This window comes from Dasypus novemcinctus, chromosome 2 (assembly GCF_030445035.2).
Source record: "Dasypus novemcinctus isolate mDasNov1 chromosome 2, mDasNov1.1.hap2, whole genome shotgun sequence".
NCBI classification, from domain to species: Eukaryota; Metazoa; Chordata; class Mammalia; order Cingulata; family Dasypodidae; genus Dasypus; species Dasypus novemcinctus.
This window is the reverse complement of record NC_080674.1, coordinates 106279019-106299011: the sequence shown is the minus strand read 5'-3', so window position 1 is coordinate 106299011 and position 19993 is coordinate 106279019. Positions and strand designations below refer to the sequence as shown.

General features: G+C 38.1%; 1 protein-coding gene across 7 annotated transcripts in view; it reads left to right on the top strand.

The window, feature by feature from the left end:
- The window catches only part of SLCO6A1 (solute carrier organic anion transporter family member 6A1), a 205668-nt gene that overhangs the window by 33138 nt on the left and 152537 nt on the right, over nt 1-19993 (top strand). For all 7 annotated transcript variants that reach the window (XR_011646318.1, XR_009180713.2, XM_058276693.2 and 4 more), the window contains exon 2: nt 15011-15271. Coding sequence is in view for 5 of the 7 variants with exons in the window: in XM_058276696.2 (XP_058132679.1) it covers nt 15011-15271 (261 nt within the window). In the remaining 2 variants the exon portion in view is untranslated. The remainder of the gene's footprint in view (nt 1-15010; nt 15272-19993) is intronic.

The following is a 19993-nucleotide window of genomic DNA, read 5'->3' as shown; positions in this document are numbered from 1 at the left end:
TCTGTTATTAGTAAAAACAGGAATAAATATGTAAGTCGGTATTATTTTATTATTCTTTTGTAATGTTGGCATTTTCTTTTATATGACTTAAAATTCATTGTATAAAAACAAGCCTAAACATTTTTACCAGGCACACGAGGCATAAAGATTAATTTGTGACAAGAACAACATGGAAGTGAAGGATGAATGGATATAGGTACTGTGTGTGTGCAGGCTATTGAAGTCAAGTTATAAACAAATATAATATAAATTGTATTAGATGTAGTATGCTAACTATAGCCCTAAAGAATATACCTACACAAAAGGAAAGGATAAGGGATTCAAAATGGGTTTATTATAATAGAACATCTAAAGAAAAATTAGTGGAGTAAAGCAGGGATAAAGAAGGTATAAGTTTGGAAAGAAAAATTAACATAATGACAGAAGTAAATCTTATCAGTAATTTCCTTAAATGTTGTTAATGGATTAAACTCTCCAATCAAAAGGCAGATAGTGATGGAATGGATAAATGCTGTTTACAAGAGACCAATTAAAGATCCATAGATACAAATAGGTTGAAAATGAAAGGGTCAAAAAGAATATTTCATACAAATATTAATCAAAACAGAGTGTGGATGGCTATAACAATATCAGGCAAAATAGATGTTCAGTCAAAAACTGTTAGAAGAAAAAAGAAGGGAATTTCATATTGGTAATCAAAGATTATACATATATAAATATATATGCACCTAACAGCAGAGTGTCAAACATAGAAAGCCAAAAGTGACAGAACTGAAGGGAGAGATAGATAGTACTACGAAAATAGTTGTAGATTCAAGACACCACTTTCAATACTGTATTGAACATCTAAAGGGAAGACCAATAAGGAAATTGAGGAATGAAAAACACTATAAACCAATTAGACCTAACTGACAGACATAGAACATGTTACCCACAGCAAATACACATTCCTTTAAAGTGCACATAGTCATTATCTAGGATGAATCAACTCTGTGTTAGAGCATGAGAGAAGTCTAAATAAATATAAAAATATTGAAATCATAAAATGTAACTTCTCTGATTATGTGGAATGAAGCTAGAAAGCAATTAACAGAAGGAAATTGGAAAATTTACAAATATGTGGAAATTAAATACAGTCTTAAGCATCAGTGTGTTAAAGAAGTTACAAGGAAAATTAGAATTACTTAAGAGACAAAGAAAACAAAGCCATACTCTACCAAAACCTATGAGAGTAAGCAAAGATTGCTCAGGGGGAAATTTATAGATATGAATACCTATATTTAAAAATTAGAAACTTTTAAATTTATTAATCTAACATTTAATTTAATAACCTAACCTTGAGGAACAAGAAAAATGAGCAAAGTAAATCCAGGGTAGCAGAAGAAAGGAAATGATTGAGATTAGAGTGGAAATAAATAAAAAATAGAATAGAAAAACAATTGAGGGAATTAATAAAACACAAAGATGGTTCTTTGTAAAAAGCTTTGTAGAAGTTTTTGCCAGAGAGGTTAAGCTAGAAAAATAAATTAAAGGTACCCAATTTGGATTGGAAGAAGTGAAACTATATTTGCAGATGACATTGATAGAAAACCCAAAGGAATCCACAAGAAAATTATTAGAGGTAATTACTGAAGTCAGCAAAGTGGCAGGTACAAGTTCAACATTCAAAAAAAACAAATATGTTCTGATACACTAGCACTGAATGGCCTGGGAAGGAAATTAAGAAAAGTATTCCATTTACAATAACATCTAAATGAATAATATATCTAGAAATAACTTTAACAAAGAATACAAAAGATTTGTATCCTAAAAACTACAAAAAACTGCTGAAAGAAAGTAAAGAAGACCTTAACAAATGACAAGACAGCCCATGTTCATGGATTGGAAGAGTTAATATTGTTAATATGTCAAAATTATGTGAGTGAACATACAAATTCACTACAATTTCTATAAAATTCCAGCAGCCTTTTTTTGCAGAACTGGAAAAACTGATCCTCAAATTCATATCGTGTCCCAAATACCCAAAAGACTCTTGAAAAAGAAGAGTTGGACAACACATATTTTCCAATTTCAAATTGTATTACAGCATGACAGTAATTAAAACAGTGTGAAGTCTGGAAATAGACCTACATGTGTATGTCCAATTAATTTTTTCAAGGATGCTAAGTACATACAGTGCAGAAAGAATAGTCACAGCAAATTTTTTTTGTGAAAACTAGAGATCCACATGCAGAAGAATGAAGTTAGATTCCTTCCTCACACCATATGCAAAAAGTCACCTCAAATGAATCAAGGACTTATATGTAAGAGTTGTTTGTTTGTTTTACTTTTATTGTCTTTAGTCCTGGATGTCTGGAAATGAGGCAGCTTCTGCTGCAAGTAGATATTTTACTTTTATTTAACAAGTCCTGGGAGTGGAATTGCTAGACCACATAGAAATTGTTTCTATTCATGATACATCATTTGCCAGATATAAGTTTTCCTTTCTTTTTAATATACTTTATTTTTAGAGAAGTTTAGGAAACATTGTCTAACACAAGATACTGAAGATGCTTCCCTAAATTTCTTATAGGAGTTTTAGAGTCGTGATCCTTATATTAAGGTCTTTGTTCAAATTTGAGTTAATTTTCATATATGGTTTGAGAAGGGTTCTTCTTTTATTCTTTAACATATTGATACCCTATTCTCCCAGCCTATTTGTTGAAGAGACTATGCTTTGAGTAAAACTGCCATTCTTTCAAAAATCAATTGGCCATCTTTACTTGGTTGATGACTGTACAACTCTGATGAAAGTGAGAGGCACTGAGAATACACTTTGATTAGAATGTAAAAGGCATGGGACTGTATAACAAACAGTGGTCCATGTGGTAGAAGATGGACTGTGGTTAACAGTACAAACATGAGTGTTCTCTAATGTACTATAGCAAATGTGCAGTAATAATAAATAATGTTAATAAAATGGGGTGTATGGAAAAATATACCAAGTGTATGCCATGGACCATAGTATTAGTGTTAATTGTCTGATGATGTTCTTTCATAATCTGTAACAAAAGTTCCACAACAACACAAAGTGTTGGTGGAGGGGTGATTATGCATGATTGTTTTGTAAGTTCACCAGTTCTCTAATAAAAATAAATAAATTTTAAAAATTGATTGGCCATAGACATAAGGGTCTGTTTCTGAACTCCACATTCAATTCCATTGGTCAACATACCTGCCCTTGTGCCAGTACCATGCTGTTTTGACCACTGTAACTCTGTAATATGTGTAAAAGTCAGGAAATATGAAACCTCAAATGTCTTCTTTATCAAGATATTTCTCACTATTCAGGGCCCCTGACTTTTCCAAATAAATTTGATAATTTACCTTTCCATTTCTGCAAAGAATGCTGTTAGAATTTTGATTTGGATTGGATTGAATCTGTAACTTGGGTAGAATTAACATCTTAATGGTATTTAGTCTTCCAATCCATGAATATGGAATGTCCTTCCATTTATTAGGTCTTCTTTGATTTATTTTAGCAATGTTTTGTTATCTAACAATTTGAAAAGGCACCAACCCAGTTTCAATAGCATACGTGTTCTCTGCTCCCATATCTCTCTGTTCCCTTCTTCTATGGTTTTACCCCATTCTACCACTTTATCAGAAAATATGCCTTTTTATTGTTCAATTTCATTTTGTCTTGTAGGAATTAAAGGGTAGTATTGTATATTGAGGATACATATATTGGGCTTTGTATTTACTCTTTTATTAACCCTTAACCATAATGTTCATTTCTTCGCAGTACTTCAAACCACTCTTTCCTATCTTTTCCTTTAATGATAGGTGTAGCAGTTTGACATGGTTATGAATTCCAAATATAGATATTGGATTATATTTGCAATCTGGTCTCTACCTGGGCATGATTAAGTTATGAGTAGGGCTTAGATTGGGCCATGCCCTTAGGGCGTTGAGTCCCCACCCCAGAGTCTCCCTTGGTGGGTGGGGACTCACAGATAAAAGGCCTGGCAAAGGACGGAGTTTGAGGGTTTTTGATATTGGAGTTTTGATGTTGGAGTTTGATGCTGAAGCCTTAAGTTGGAGCCCTGGGAAGTAAGCTCACAGAGGAAGCAGAAGCAAGCCCCAGGAAGAGAGGAACCCTGAACCCAGAGAGAAGCAAGACCCTGGAAGAGAGGAACCCAGGAAACTTGTACCCTCACAGATGTTGGCAGCCATTTTGCTCCAACACATGAAAATAGACTTTGGTGAGGGAAGTAATTTATGCTTTATGGCCTGGTATCTGTAAGCTCCAACCCCAAATAAATACCCTTTATAAAAACCAACCAATTTCTGGTATTTTGCATCAGCACCCCTTTGGCTGACTAATACAATAGGCTAATATGTCAACTAGGCCCAGTAATAGTGTCTGGTTGTGTGGTCAAGCAAGAACTGGGTAAATTGTAATACAAGGGCATTTCATGGACTTTAATCATCAGTGAGTTGATTGCATAGATGACTGGTTACATGTATAATCAACTGAGGAGATTGCCATCAGAAATGACTGATGCCTCATCCAATCTGTTGAAGTCCTTAAAAGGAAAAGTGATTTCAGCATTCAGAGAGAGAATCCTTATCTCTACTTCAGACGGTCAGTGTCTCCTGGAGAATCAAATAAGGACCTTCATCAAAGTCCCTGGCTTGCAGCCTATCTTACAGAATTTGGACTTGCGCATCCCCATGGTCATGTGAGACAATTTTATAAAATCTCATGGTATTTATAGGTATCTTCTGTTGGTTCTGTTTCCCTAGAGAATCCTAATACAGCTTTTTACAAGGAGTGGTTCTTGAGAAACAGCATCTTAAAAATGGGATTTCTAGAGAACAACCAAAAAGATAGTGGCAGAATAAGAAGTTCCTAGAGTCAGCTCATGCTACAGAGCAGATAGTAATCATACAGGGCTATCTAAAATACCTGTTTGGGAGCTCTAGGAGACAAGAAGAGTGAGCATCCTGCAACATCCTTGACTAAATGGAAGGAGGAAACTGTCCATCTGCAGAGAAGATTAGTGCACTCCACTAAGTAGAGCACTCCACATTGTGGAAACTAGTGCCACCCTCAACTGGCAGCACAAGCTGCCTTGGAACTGTTCTGTGGCTGGAATTAGAAAATCCACTTCCCAAAAACAGGGGAGGAAGAGATAGTTGGGCACCAACTTCAGCTACTGATTAGTAAATTCAGTGGACTAAAGTATAATCCCAAGAACAACTAAAGTTTGAACCTTTCCAAGACAGAAAGAGACTGGTAGCTGCCATTTTGACTCCATTCCTGGAATGAGGGGAAGCCAGACGGACTGAAAATCACAGTGATGGTAGGGACCGGCTTCTTTCAGCCAGACTGAACTGCAGCCTTAGTCTAGGCTTTAGCCCCACCTCTAGCAGGGAGAGAGCTGGTATGCCTTGCATCAGCCTCTCTGGGTAACTGCAGTTACATTTGGCTGGCATAGACTGAATAGTGGAAAGTCTACCAGGGCAACTGTGATCATTTTGGACCTGCACAGCATTGATTGCTGCCCAGACCTGCAGCTCTATTCCCACCCCAGGCAGGGAAGAAAGGTGTGTGAAGCTTCATCAGTTTCTCTGGGCAACCACAGGTTAGGCCTGCATGACTTGGATTATTACACAGAGCTGTGGCTGTGTCCCTATCCCTGGCAAAAGAGAAAGTTGGGAGAAGCTTCATTGGTCCCTGCGGCAATGAGGGAAGCTTGAGCCTCCATAGTTTATAGCACCAACTACATCTTTGGTTCCTGCTACACAGTCAGCAAAAGACAAAGGGCAGGAAAGCCTGAAACTAAAGAGAGCAATTGCACCCAGAATAAACACATCTAGTAAGCCAGGTGCCAAGACACCAACAATCCACACCAAGAAACAGGAAATATGGCCCAGTTAAAGGAACAAGATAAGCCTCCAGATGACATAAAGGAGTTGAGACAATTGATCACAGATGTTCAAACAAATCTCGTTAATTGAATCTGTTCAATAAGGAGATGGGTAAAGAGATTATGGATTTTAAGAAGACATTGGATGAGCACAAAGAAGAATTTGAAAGCATACATAGAAAAATAGCAGATCTTATGTGAATGAAAGGCACAATAAATGAAATTAAAAATACACTGGAAGCATATATAGCAGATTTAAGGATGCAGAAGAAGGACTGATGAGCTTGAGGAAATGGCCTCCAAAAGGAAATGTACAAAAGAACAGATGAAGAAAAGAAAGGGAAAAATTGACCAGGGTCTCAGGGAACTAAATGACAGCAAGAGACATGCAAGCGTATGTGTCATGGGTATCCTAGAAGGAGAAGAGAAGGGAAAAGGGGCAGAAGGAATATTTGAAGAAATAATGGTAGAAAATTTCCCTACCCTATTGAAGGACATAGATATCCTTGTCCAAGAAGCACAACATACTCCCATCTGAATAAATCCAAATTAGACATATATTAATCAGAATGTCAAATGCCAAAGAGAATTCTGAGAGCAGCAAGTGAAAAGCAATGCATAACATATAAGGGATACCCAATAATATTAAGTTCTGATTTCTTATCAGAAACCATGGAATCAAGAAGACAGTGGTATGATATATTTAAACAGACACATCTATGTTCAAGTTAGTTTTGACAATCATGTCAAACCCATACAGTTCAGGCAGAACAGTCCATTCAACAAATGGTGCTGAGAGAACTGGATATCCATAGTCAAAAGAAGGAAAGAGAGCCTATCTCATAGTCAAAATGGGTAAAAAACCTAAATATAAAAGCAAGAACCAAAAGCTTCTAGAAGAAAATATAGGGAAATATCTTCAAGACCTGGTTGTAGGTGATGAATTCTTGAAGGAGACAAGAGGGGACTGAGAATGGCTACTGGTGTTGAATGTATGTAGAAGTTTTAATTGACTTTACAGTAAAAGTGTGGAAATGTAGAGTTGAAGGTAACACATTATAGTGAGTAACAGCTGGTTTATAGATATGAATGTGGCTGAAAAGGGTGGTCTATGAATGTAAATGCCAATTGAAGGAAGCTAGAGAGTAATCTAGGGTTTAAATAACACAGTAAACCCAGAGGTGGATGAGAACTGTGGTTAATGGTACAGATGCAAGAGTGTCCTTTGTGAGCTGGTGTCTCATCACTACTGCAGGGTGGTGGGAATGTGGAGAAGGATGGAAAAAATACAACTGGAATGACCTATGGACTGTGGTTAACCATAATAATGTAATATTCATGCATCTATACCAAAGACATACTGTGTTATAATGGGAGATTGTGGCAGTTTGATATTATTATTATTTGATATTATTGATGAATTCCAAAAAGACATATTGGATTATGTTTGTAAACTGATTTTTTCCTCTGGGCATATGAGATTATATTGGATTCAGAGGTTTACTTGATAAAGTAATCAAGCCTCTTGTGTCAGTAGGATGTTGGGTCCCCATCCTTTAGCCAATGGGGACTTGCAGATAAAAGGAATGGCAAAAGACAGAGTAGGAAGGGTTCTTAATGTTAGGGTTCTTAATGTTGGAGTTTTGATGTTGGAGTTTGATGCTGAAGCCTTAAGCGGGAGCCCCAGGAAGTAAGCTCACAGAGGAAAGAGAAGCCCCAGGAAAAGAGGAACCCAAGAATCCTGAACCCTCACAGATGTCGGCAGCCACCTTGCTTCAACATGTGAAAACAGACTTTGGTGAGGGAAGTAATGTATGCTTATAGCCTGGTAGCTGTAAGCTCCTACCCCAAATAAGTACCCTTTATAAAAACCAACCAATTTCTGGTATTTTGCGTCAGCACTTCTTTGGCTGACTAATACAGGGTGTATGGAAAAAGTGTGCCAAAGATATACTATGGACCTCGTAATTGTCTGATGATATTATATCATAATCTGCAACAAATGTTCCACCACAGTGTGGTATGCTGATAAAGGGATGTTGTATGGAAATTCTGTACATGTGCATGTTTGTTTTGTAAGTTTACAACTTCAGTCATAAAAATATGTTTAAAAAATAATAGAGCGGGTTGGGGGAAAATATATCAAATGTAAGGTAAATATTATAGTAAGATTTTCATGATATTCTTTCATAATTTGTAACAGATGTCTCACAACAATGTAAGATGTAGGTGGTGGGTTGATGTGTGGAACCTGTGGTGGTTTGATATTGTTTGTGGGTTCCAAGGGTAAATACTGGATTGTGTTTGTAAACTGGTCTGTCTGAGGTTTCCCTTTTACTTGACTGATTATGATAGGGGCTTTGATTGGGCCATGCCAGTAGGGCATTGAGTCCCTGCCCCTTGGTGGGTGGGGACTCACAGGTAAAACATATGGCAAAGGACAGATTTGGGAGTTTTTTGAACTAGAGACCAGGAAGTAAGCATACGGAAGCCAAGCAGCTAACCCGAAGAGAACTGAGCCTTAGGGAGAGAGACAGAGCTGGTCACCTGATAGTCTACAGCTGGCCTTGTGGGGCGAGGCAAAACTTAGAGAGCCTCACACTGTGCAGCTGACCTTGTGGAAAACAGAGGAGCTGAGCCTAGAGTGAAATGAGTCCCAGGAAGAGAGGAACCCAGGAAGCCTGAACCCTGGCTGACATTGGCGTAGGCTTTGGTGAGAGAAGTAACCTATGCTTTATGGCCTGTAACTCTAAGTTTCTACCCTAAATAAATACCTTTTATAATAGCCAACAGATTTCTGGTATTTTGCATTCAAACCCCTTTGGCTGACTGATAAAGGACCCCTGTATGATATTATGCATTTTTATTTGTAAGTTCACAATTTTTACTGTACACTTGTTGTTTATGTATGTTCAGGTGTAAATGTTATAATAATCATAATAATATAAATAGGATCAGTTGGGGGGGAAATACACCAAATGTAAGATACTTTGGTTAGTTGTAATATTTTGAGGGAGCTTTTCAATCATTAGCTAAAAATGTTTCACAATAATGCAAGTTATTGGTGGTAGGGTGAGGTATGAGAGCCCTATATGATGTTATGTATGTTTGTTTTGAAAGTTCACAAATATTATACACTTATTGTTTATGTATGTTTATGTATGAGTGCTATACTTCAATAATTTTTTTAAAAAAAGCAAATAAAAGATTTCTGAATTGGTTCTGAGATTTTTGCAGTTGGCTCTTTACTCTGATTAAATTCAAGGGCACTAATGACCCTGTTTCCAATAATCAAGAAGCCATTGACAGTCCATGGTATAAGTAAGTAATAGAGATGCACAAAATATCACCACTGGGTATGACTACTTCCATGCATATAAGAGGCAACGATCTGGATGAGAATATTTTCAATAGCTTAACAGAGTTTTGTGGAGTTAAATGGTAAAGTGATGTTGGCTGGCTCTTCCTAATTATGCTGGATATATAATAATTACAAAAGAAAGGGATGAGCTGAAAGCTTCCAATTTGCAACTTAAGTGTCACACAGTCCCGGACTTAGACCTCTGAAAATCAGGCTCAGACATTCATTGTACGAGTATCAGAGTTACAATGGAAACTAAAATGTCAACCTTGCAGTATATCTACTATTAAAGTGAGAGCACTGATTTGGAAAGGAGTGGAATCCTGAGGATTGGGATGGAAACATATAGGTTGATGATGATGGCAGTGCAGACATTGAAACCCAAATTCTGCTGAGACTTTGGAGCTAAACAAGCTTGTACCACCCAACCTCCAGACTTCCCCAAGGAATCCCATCGTCCTCCTCACCCTGAGGAGAAAGCCACCCAAAGTTCAAGACTGCATCACCCAATCTCTAGCTTGCCCTACGGAGTCCAGACCTCTGTCTGCCCTGCCCTGAGGAGGATACTACCCAACCTCAAGCTTGCACTACCTCACTTTCTCACTGCCTTGAGAAACCAATCATCTAATCTCCATCCTGCCCTGAGGAGTCAGTCTGTCATCCAACCCCCACTAGAGAGATTAATTCTATCTCACCAGTTGAAACTGTAAGGGAATGCCCTGAGGTAATTGAATTATAAGAGACTTCTAATGTTTCTCCTTACCCACACCCACCATCCCTCTTCTCTCACAGACCTATAAGTAAAGTCACAACGAGCCCCCAAAGGTGAAGTAAAAAATGTGATCCATGAGGAAGTATGCTATACTCTGAAAGATTTGCATGAGTTTTCCAATTTATATTGACAGAAATTGGGGAATATGTATGTTGAATTGATATTAAGGGTATGGTAGAATGGTAGAATACAAGTTGGATGAGGCTGAATTTATTGATATGGGCCCAAGTGGAAACCACCAGATATAGCAGAGATTCTGGGTTCAATGTTGTAGTTCAAGGAGTTAGAAAAGACCAACAGTTTTTTTAGGTGGCTGACTGAATAATGGACTAAAAGATGGCCTACAATCATTGAGATTGAGCTGCCAGATTTACCCTGGTATACTGTAGATGAAGAGATCCAAAGGCCTGGAGAGATTGGAATGCTATTATGGATTTACCTTCTAAGATCTGCCCTCCTACTCCATGAATGTCCAGAGGACACACCTTTAATCAGGACTGTGAAGAAGAAATGTGTAACTCCATCTTCCGTGAAGAACTGTGTGGTTGTTATTCTCTGTAGGTCAGATAATATTGTGGGAACTGCTGTTATGGAACTAGAATCCTTAAACTCTATGGAGATAATTGGATCCCAGGCTGGCAGAAGCAAAGTAGCAGTACTTAATAACCCAAGACAAGGTTGGCATGGCACTTTGCCAAAATGACAAGCAGACTCAAAGCAGAAATCAAAAGACTCTGAGTCATTTAGACATATGGCATTGGCTAATAGATCATGGGGTACCTAGAAGTAAAAATAGACAGGCAGTCTACCAAATTCCTACTTGATCTGTATAAGCAAAAGAGTTCTAGGCTGAGTGAACAAAACCCTAACTTAAATTAAAGAAACACACAGTCAAGGCCCCTTAATCAATTCCTAGACTTGAGATACTTTAAAGACCCAGAGCCCCTTGAATGAGGGGAAGGGCCAGATCTCCTAGCAGAAGGATCCTGTTACACTGCAAAAAATATATACTGTTAATCTTACTCCCAGTCTTCTCCAAAGACACCCACAGCCTTTTACCAGGGTAACTGTACATTGGGGAAGAGGAAATGACCAGACATTTAGGGGATTATTAGACACTGGCTCAGAAATGACATTTATTCCAGGAGACCCAATATGTCACTGTGGTCCACAGGGGCTTATGGAGGTCAGGTGATTGAGGGAGTTTTAGCTCAGATCCATCTCACAGTAAGTCCAGTGGGTCCCCAGGCCCATTTAGTCTTTATTTCCACAGTTCCAGAATGCATAATAGGAATGTACATACTCAGTAATTGCCAAAATCTCCACATTGGATCTCTGAGTTGTGGAATGAAGACTATTATGTTTGGAACGGCCAAGTGGAAACCACCAGAACTGCCCCTACCTAGCAAAATAGTAAATCAATAGCAATATTGGGTTGTTGATTGCATTGCAGACAGGTGCCACCACCAATGATTTGAAGGATGCAGGGTGGCGATCCCTGCATCCTGTTGGAAGTTTTAGTGGCAAATAGAGATGCCACCTGGAACCTTTGACGGACTATATAGGAAAATCAAAATTCAGGCCCTTAGGATTTTGGAACAAAGTCCTGCCATCCTCTGTAGATATGTACTCTCCTTTTGAGAAACAGCTTTTGGCCTGCTAGTGGGCCTTCCCTGCACCCAATGCTTCTTCCAAAGACCAGCAAAGTGGCAGGTTCAAGGCCAACACAAAAGCAGTGGTTTTTCCTTCTACCCATACTGAACAATCTGAAAACCAAATCAAGAAAACAATATCATTTACAATATCAACTAAAAGAATAAAATACCTACAGGTAAATTTAACTGAGTGTAAAGAACTGGCATGTGGGAAAGTACAAATCATTAAGAAAAGATGTTTAAAAGATCTAAATAAATAGAAATCCTTTGTTCATGGATTGTAAAACTTAATATAGGTAAGATGCCAGTACTATCCAAAGCACATTATAGAACCAATGTGATCACAATCAAAATTCCAACAGCCTTCTGTACAAAAATGGAAAAGCTAGTCATTAAATTCATATGGAAGGGCAAAGAGTCATGAATAGCCCAAACCATCTTGTAAAACAACAAAGTTGGAGGACTGGCACTTCAAATTTCAAAACTTATTAGAAAGCCATAGTAGTCAATACAGTTTGGTACCTGCATAAGGACAGACATATAGACCAATGGAACAGATTTGAGAGTTCAGAAATATACCTACACAACTTTGACCAACTGGTTTTGACAAGGATGCCAAGTACACTCAATGATGGGAGAAGACACTCTTCTCCAACAGAAGGGCTGGGAAAACTGGATATTCACATGCAAAAGAATGACTGTTACCATGCTAGCCATTGTCTAATTGTTTATCCATTTGGTGGCAGAGGGCTGGGTAAGTGATATGTGAATGTATCCCTTCAAATGAGCAGTGTTATCCATTGTGAATATTCACAGAAAGGAATCCATTGCAGAGGAAGTTCTCAATAATAAGGTATAAAAGGTTACTGTCCTGTGATATTACCCAGCCTTTTTTACCAGCCATCCCATATCTTGTTCAGTGGGCTTATATTTATAGTGAAAGTTGCATCAAGGCTAGCCATTATACCAGAACTGAGCACATGAATTTACCTTCACCAAAACTGATCTGACTCTTGCACTGCTGAGTAACTGACTTGCCAACAGGAAAAATCAACACTGAATCTAGAAAATGGCACCATTCCCTAGGGAGACCAACCAGCTTCTAAGAGTCAGATTGATTACAATGTTCTGCTTCCATTATGGAGTCAGCATTGATTTATCCTTGCTAAATAGATATTATTTTGAATATGGGTTTGCCTTCTTTTTTCACCATTGTTCTGCCAGCACTACCATAATTGGACCTGAAAAAATGCCTTTACATCATCATGCTCATATTATTTATCATCACATTACTTCTAACCAGATAGCTCATTTTATAGCAAAAGAAGTGCAGCAGGAATTTAATATTCATGGAATTCATTGATCTTACTACATATGTCAATAACCAGAAACTCTTGGCCATATCAATAATTGTAATGACTTATGGACAACTCAGATGAGGCTCCACCTGGGAGTCAATCAAGTATGGGGTTCCTGTCCTGCAGGATGAGTTATATGGTTTGAGAGAGCAATCTATTAATATTATCTGGAATCTTGGGGTAGAAGAACAGGTGAATCATGAAAGAACTATGTTATAATTATTGCCTGTGGTCTCAAAACCTAATGAAGAGAAAAACTGTAGCAGCTATGCATTTTCTCTAAGGGTTGAATGCTGTTTATATGAACACACACAAACATGTTATATACACATTTATGTGTGTGTATATATGTAACATAAAAATATATGGGTACAGAAAAGTTTTAATATGTTATTTCCTGCTGTTTAAACTATTAATAGTTATGGCTCTAAGTTGAACTTGCAGCTTCTTTGGCAATACAATTTCCTCACAAACTTAGTAGGCTTGTGATACATTTGCTTAATTATTGGTGGTTCCCTTTGCAATTTAGTCTTTATGATAAAGAAATCCATTCAGGTTTGTGACTGAACCAGAAGAAGGATTATCATTACCCTGAGATGGATATAGTGACTGGACTATATATCTTCTTTTTGGGGCAAGAGTGAGAACATCTTTGCTTGTAAGAATGAGAGTTCTGTCATTTTAGGCAGAAGTATGATGATGTTATTGATTTGTTATGGAAGTTTAAATATGGAAGAGGGGTGAAAATATATCCTGAGCAATCTAAGGGGTGAATTCTGCTAGTTATTTGTTGGCCATAAATTCCATTGTTGCCCTTTTGGACTCACCCCTATTTGCAAGGGACTAGAAACCCGTAAACTACATTTCCTAGACTCCCTTGCCACTTGGCTTCCACTTAGGTGTTGCCAGTAAGAGGCAGTGATAGTAGATTTGAAAAAGGGCAGAAGGAAGCTTCCCTCATCCCATCCCTGCCCTCTTTTCATTGTTATTTTTGAAAGCAGCAGCAGTGCAGTATAAGTAAAGGCTCCGGGTTTTGCACCCAGGGATAGATGAATTTCTTGCACCATCAAAAGTGGATACTTCAGCAGCATAGTAGTTATGGACTCTGGCTCTGGCAACAGCAAGAGTAGCAGAAGCAGCAGGTGACTTCTGCTGCTATGTTAATCGATATATGGGCTCCTGGCTTCCTGCAAAGAGGTTGTGATTGCAGTTCTAACAGCAGCAGCAGCAGCAGTGGCAGTCCATACTCCTGTGATTTCAATAGCATGGATATCATGTTTTGATTGGTAATCATTTTCCCCTTTTATTATAACCAACATACCACTTGTGTAGCCAATTTCTATGTTAATTTCTTTCTGTTTAAATCACTTAGTGTCATTTTTTTTCTAATTGGCTACTGGGTGATAGAATACATATAGTTTGATATCAATTTTTTAACATTTAAGAACATGAAAAATATTCCATATTATTTTAAGGCTATGTACAGTGTGATTAAAGTGTTAAAAAGGCACAGAAATAGTAAACATCAAATATAGGTTACTGGTTATGGAGGAGTGGGTAAAGAATGTAGAGGAGTAAACACTGGTTTTCAACTATTGTGATAATGTTTTTATTTCCTATTCTGGATGGTTGATAAATAAACATTCATTATATCATTCTTTATTTTTTTTATAATTGAAAAATAGCATATTAAAATAAATACTAATAAGTGAGATGATTACGACAATCTGTATTCTTCAAGAAATTACTCGTACAGGTAGTTGTTAAAAAAAAGTCTTCAAAAACCCAATTAACCAATATTTTATAGAGTTTAAGGCCTATTAGAGGTTTAGGGAAGGAATCAGTATGTGTTTATAAGGCTTAAACATTCAGAATAATGTAAAATAATCTTAAATCAATGTAAATTAAGTTTTGCTTTCTTTCTTCCTTTTTTTCTTTTTACATTTTAGGTATGGTGTTTGGTCTTATTGATATGAGCGTTGAAAATTTCCTGAAGTATTATCACCTGAGAACCATTGAGAGTTCAGCATTGTCATTGACCTATGATATTTCATCTTGTCTGGTAGTGGTGTTTATATCATACTATGCAGAGAGAGGAAACAGACCACGTTGGATTACAGTTTCCTCCTTTTTTGTAGGATTTGGTTCACTTTTATTTGCTTTCCCATACTTTAGTATTGGAAATTATCACTTGACACGAGATATGAAAGGTAAGAGTTTGACATCAACTATCATATATCAAATCAACATTGATTTAAATAATTGGCTTAGTATAGACTGTGATACCCATCTATCTAACCATCCATCCTTTTCTATTTATACAACCAAGTTTATGCATCTACTTAATTACAGTTCCCTAGTAGACATGTATGGCAATCTCTCTTCTTCTTATGATTGCACATACTGTCATATAACAGATGGGTCTAGGAAGGAGAAGAGAGAGGATTTGGAGATGATTACTTTGAGAAATTGGTTTTCTTTTAGCCTATTCTCATATATATTGTAAATATCTTGAGAATTCCTTAAATCTACCACAGTGTATTTAAATGAATCCCTTTATTCTCAACATGCACATGCAAACAGAAATACAATCATAAAATTACACACACACAAAGAAAAGTCAGACCATTTCAAAATGGGAGCTTCCCTTTCCCACAGTATTTTGTGTCTTAAAAGATTGATCAGTTTTTTTTCAAAATTTTCCACAATCTTTTCACTACTTCCACTAGATTAAGGCTATTTGAAATTTTATAGCACTATTTATGCCAAAGAAAGGCTTCTAAATATGTGGAATACGTTTACTCTCTTGACAACTCTAAACAGGGTTTTGCGCCATTAGAGATTTCCTCACTCCTCTTTCTGCAAATTCTCCTTCTCTACTGTTTCTCATTCATTACATTTACTGTGCTCACTTTCCTCCTATTCTTAAACAACAACAACAATGAACATTTTCCACCCCTTCTTTTTATCAGTTTGCACAACCTCCTCAGTTTCATTGACAGATTCCTTAAAAGAATCACCCATAATTCCTATCTTTATCTCCTGTTCTTTCTTAAGTCCATTTTAACGTTGCTTCTACCTTAAACACTGTGCCAGAACTTTTATCAAGTCACTAACATAATTCTTGTTATTTAATATAATGAATTTTTTATTTTTTATATTTCTTGAGCTGTCATTGGCACTTATAAGAATAATTATCACCTCCTTTTTGAAATTCTCTCAACCATTGCTTCCTATAACTTATAGTCCAAGCATGAGATTTCTTGATATGAATAAGGGCATTAAAAAGTTAGCTTTTTTATATTGGTGTAAAACATTGATTTCCAGATATTGGAAAACAGGTAGCTCAAGACTGTGATCCTTAGGAGAAGAGTAACAAACAAGGTAAATTTTCTAGGAGAAGGCAGAATGAATAGACGAAGACCATATTTTATGATTACCAGGAGTATTTGAGAAGTCCTTGAGTTTAATAATTATGAATTCAAAGTGAGACTTGTATTGTCTATGTTTTTTTCCAGCCACATTCAGCTTGAAAAGTGTAGGCTTAGAGTAGGGAGAAGACTAGTGTTGAGATTTTACCAAGAGATTACATGATCTGAAAGAGAGCAAGGGAATTGAAAGTTTAAGATGTAAATGAAAGAATGAGGATATGAAAGAATGTGGCATAGTGAAAAGAGTCAGGATCAATCACCTGTGGGTCCTGGTGGGTTACAAGTGTTGTTGTATTTGGGTTACTAGAAGGAGAGATCTGGAAAGTAGGGATGGTTAGAGTGTAGGATGCTTTAAATTGCAATTAGGGAAGCTTTGAAGTTATTGTTTTTGGCAACTTTAAAATGAATAGTTAAGGTAGTCAGAGTACAAGTGCATGAATGGAGAGGATTTAAAGGAAATAAGAAGCTAGGGTATCAGAAATATCACACTGATACTATCACCACAAGTTAATATATTATATAAATATTGAACCATCAATATTTTGAATCACAATTCTAAAGAGCTCTGTGTAGCGAGTTGCTATACAATGTGTCATGGGAAAAACTCAGGTACAATGGAGATTTTTAAGCAAAAGACCACTTTATTTTACTTTCACAGCAGAAAGGATACAAAAGAGCAGGGGTAGAGGTTTTGTGGCTGGTCACCAGGGGAGACTTAACTGCTTGGGTCAGGGTCAGTTGATGGCAGCAGTTTCACACATTCTGCTTCATGTCGGAAATGAGAGACCCTGTGCTGCTTGAGTGTTGGGTTTTTATACACCTCAGACAGGGGCATGCCAGAGCAGACCTTAAACATGGAAAGGAGGAACAAGCAGCCCTAGATGCTTATCAGAAGAGAAATTCTCAATGACATAGCCCCCTCCTACTGAGGCAGATAAAAGCCACATTCAAATTCTATAGATTTGTCTCTCTTCTTTAGTGTGAAGTGGAATGTGTAGTACTGACATCTGTTGACCCTGACCCTGATTAGTTTTCAGCTAGCCCAGAAGACCTGCCATAATGGGACTTCTTTCCCTGCTTTTATTGACTTTTTGTACTGTGTAAGTAACAAGGAGATTATTTGTACTTTCTGAACTCTATCCTGTGCAAGAAATAAAGGGATCATTTGCTGAAAGTTTTTGTTGTGCCCTGTATCTGTGTTCCCATGATGCACCATTGTAGCAACTTGCTCTCCACATGTCCCCAACCCCCAGGGCATCAGCTGAAGAAATCTCATGTAGAATCTTTTTGTACACTTTGCAGCCAGGGGCTTGCTGTTGGATTTTAGTCATTTCCTTGTCCACCTTCAGTGGGGTATTAACCCACATACAGCAGAAGGTGTTAACAATACTTTATGTATTTCCTTGTGAGGCTAGGAGAAAGTCTACAGCAATGTGATTTGGGGATGTTGGTATAGTTGTTCACAGGCAAACTGAGTGATCCCAAAAACATGGAAGTGAAATGAGGGCTTGGCTAGCAGACCTGTCAGTAGGTCAGGTGCTCTGTCACAATGATGTCCTAGGTCAGTTGGACAAAGGTGTTTCCTGCCCAGATTGCTGCAGGGTCAAATCTGTAGAAGCAGAAATAGGGGAAGAGTAGCCAATCCTGCCAGATTTGTCTTGCAGTCACCTCCTGTGAGAGACACTTTTCTCAGCACTATTTGTAGTAACTTATTTTTCCTATAAGGCCACCCAGTCTATCTGTCCCTGAACTTGAGCTGTAAGTTTACCCCTTTCCCATTGATCTAAGTGACCAGCTTGTATCTTCTGGCCCATTTTCATTCCTTCCTTATAGAAAGAAGTCATTGGCACTCCTTGAAGGTATCCATAACCATTCCCAAGGGGACTGGTGAACCAAACAGGGATAGGTGTTGCCCACTAGCTTCCAGTAGGCATATGTCAGGCACTGCAGGTTCAGCCAAATGGATTTTCACTATACTTGTATTAAGCAATGTTAGGCCCACTTTCATCATCCTGCCCTTCTGCCTGGTGGCCCTAACCTCCCACTATTCTGGGAACTGTGTGGAGGAAGTAATGATCCCCTGACAGTAGCTGAAAGGGAGAGTCCCAAGTGGTGTGTATTGGTCACTCTTTTGAGGCCAATCCTTATCTTAATGGGCAGACAGACAAAATGCCTTGGGGTGGCAGGAAAGTACTGATGTGGTCCACTTGCAAATAGCAACCAAAGGGCTTTCTAGGAATAGGCCCTAAGTGCCCTTTTGGGCTCTTGTGTGTAGTTGACATCTATGATATTAGTAAATGGTATTTGGGTTCCTTTTAATAAGAGAGTTACTGTGTTCCTGGTTCCATGATTTCATGTTGGAGCTTTCCATGCCCAATTACTGGTGGATCTACCCAGTGGTGGAAGTAGCATGGAAAGTTCAGCTATTTCACAGATATCATTGAGGTTAAGTTCCTTGTCCTCATCCTCCAGGCAGGGCTAATTCTCTGCCTTTCTCCCAGGAGATTCTCTGGCCTCTTCAAGAATGAAAACCACTTCATTGTACCCTTTATCAGCTAGGTCATTTCAGTAATGTTCATCATGATAAGGGCCTTTACAATGAGCATCAACATGGATAACAGATGGTGCCTTTCATGCCATAAGTTGTTTCCAAAGGTTCCTTTGGCAAACCAGGGAAACTTTTGTTCTCAAATCGCATTTTCTCCATGAACCTGGCCATACTGCTAAGCTGTTGATGGAGGCCCATATATCACAAACACAGGGGTGTTGGGGTCCAAGTGTTCCAGGAATAAGAGAATCACTCAGAGTTCAACCCGATGGACACTGACTTTTTCTAGTACAAGCAGTGGCATATCATCTGCCCAAGGTGAGGGAAACTGACTGCTGCCCAATGGATGGTAGAATCCTTCAGATTGGCTTATCCACCAGTGAGAAAGCATTGAGCATCTGGTGGAGCATCGTTGAGTTGAGGTCCCCAAGATGCCAGTGAAGAGAGAAGTACCCTCACCTGATGAACAGGAACAGCACTGCAGGGAACCTCTACCACATATTCATGCAAGTGTGTCACTCCCTGGGGGGCCCTGATGAGTGCAATCCTGAAGATACCACTTCTATTTGATTATACTCTGTTGTTGAGCATAGCCTGGATAAGTGTTCTAATTACCAGAACCTAGGATATGATGGGAATTTATGGCCTCAGGAGGCCCCGGGAGTGCTCAGTGATCCTTTCCATTCCTACTATATCAGAAATTGCCTCTCAAAGGGGGAGTAGTGCTGGACTTCATCTGGGAATTTCTTGGTCCAAAAACTCAGGGTCAGGAAATTTCTGTTACTCCCTCCTTCTGCTAGAAGATCCAGTTGGCATGGGTCCAGGTTTAAGAAACATGTAGCTTGAATGGAGATCCAGGCTCTAGATATCCTAGAGGCAGAGAGGCTGAAATGGTTGATTTTACCTCTTGTCAGGGTTTGCTCCTCTTCTACTACCTAGTGGAAAGTACCTGT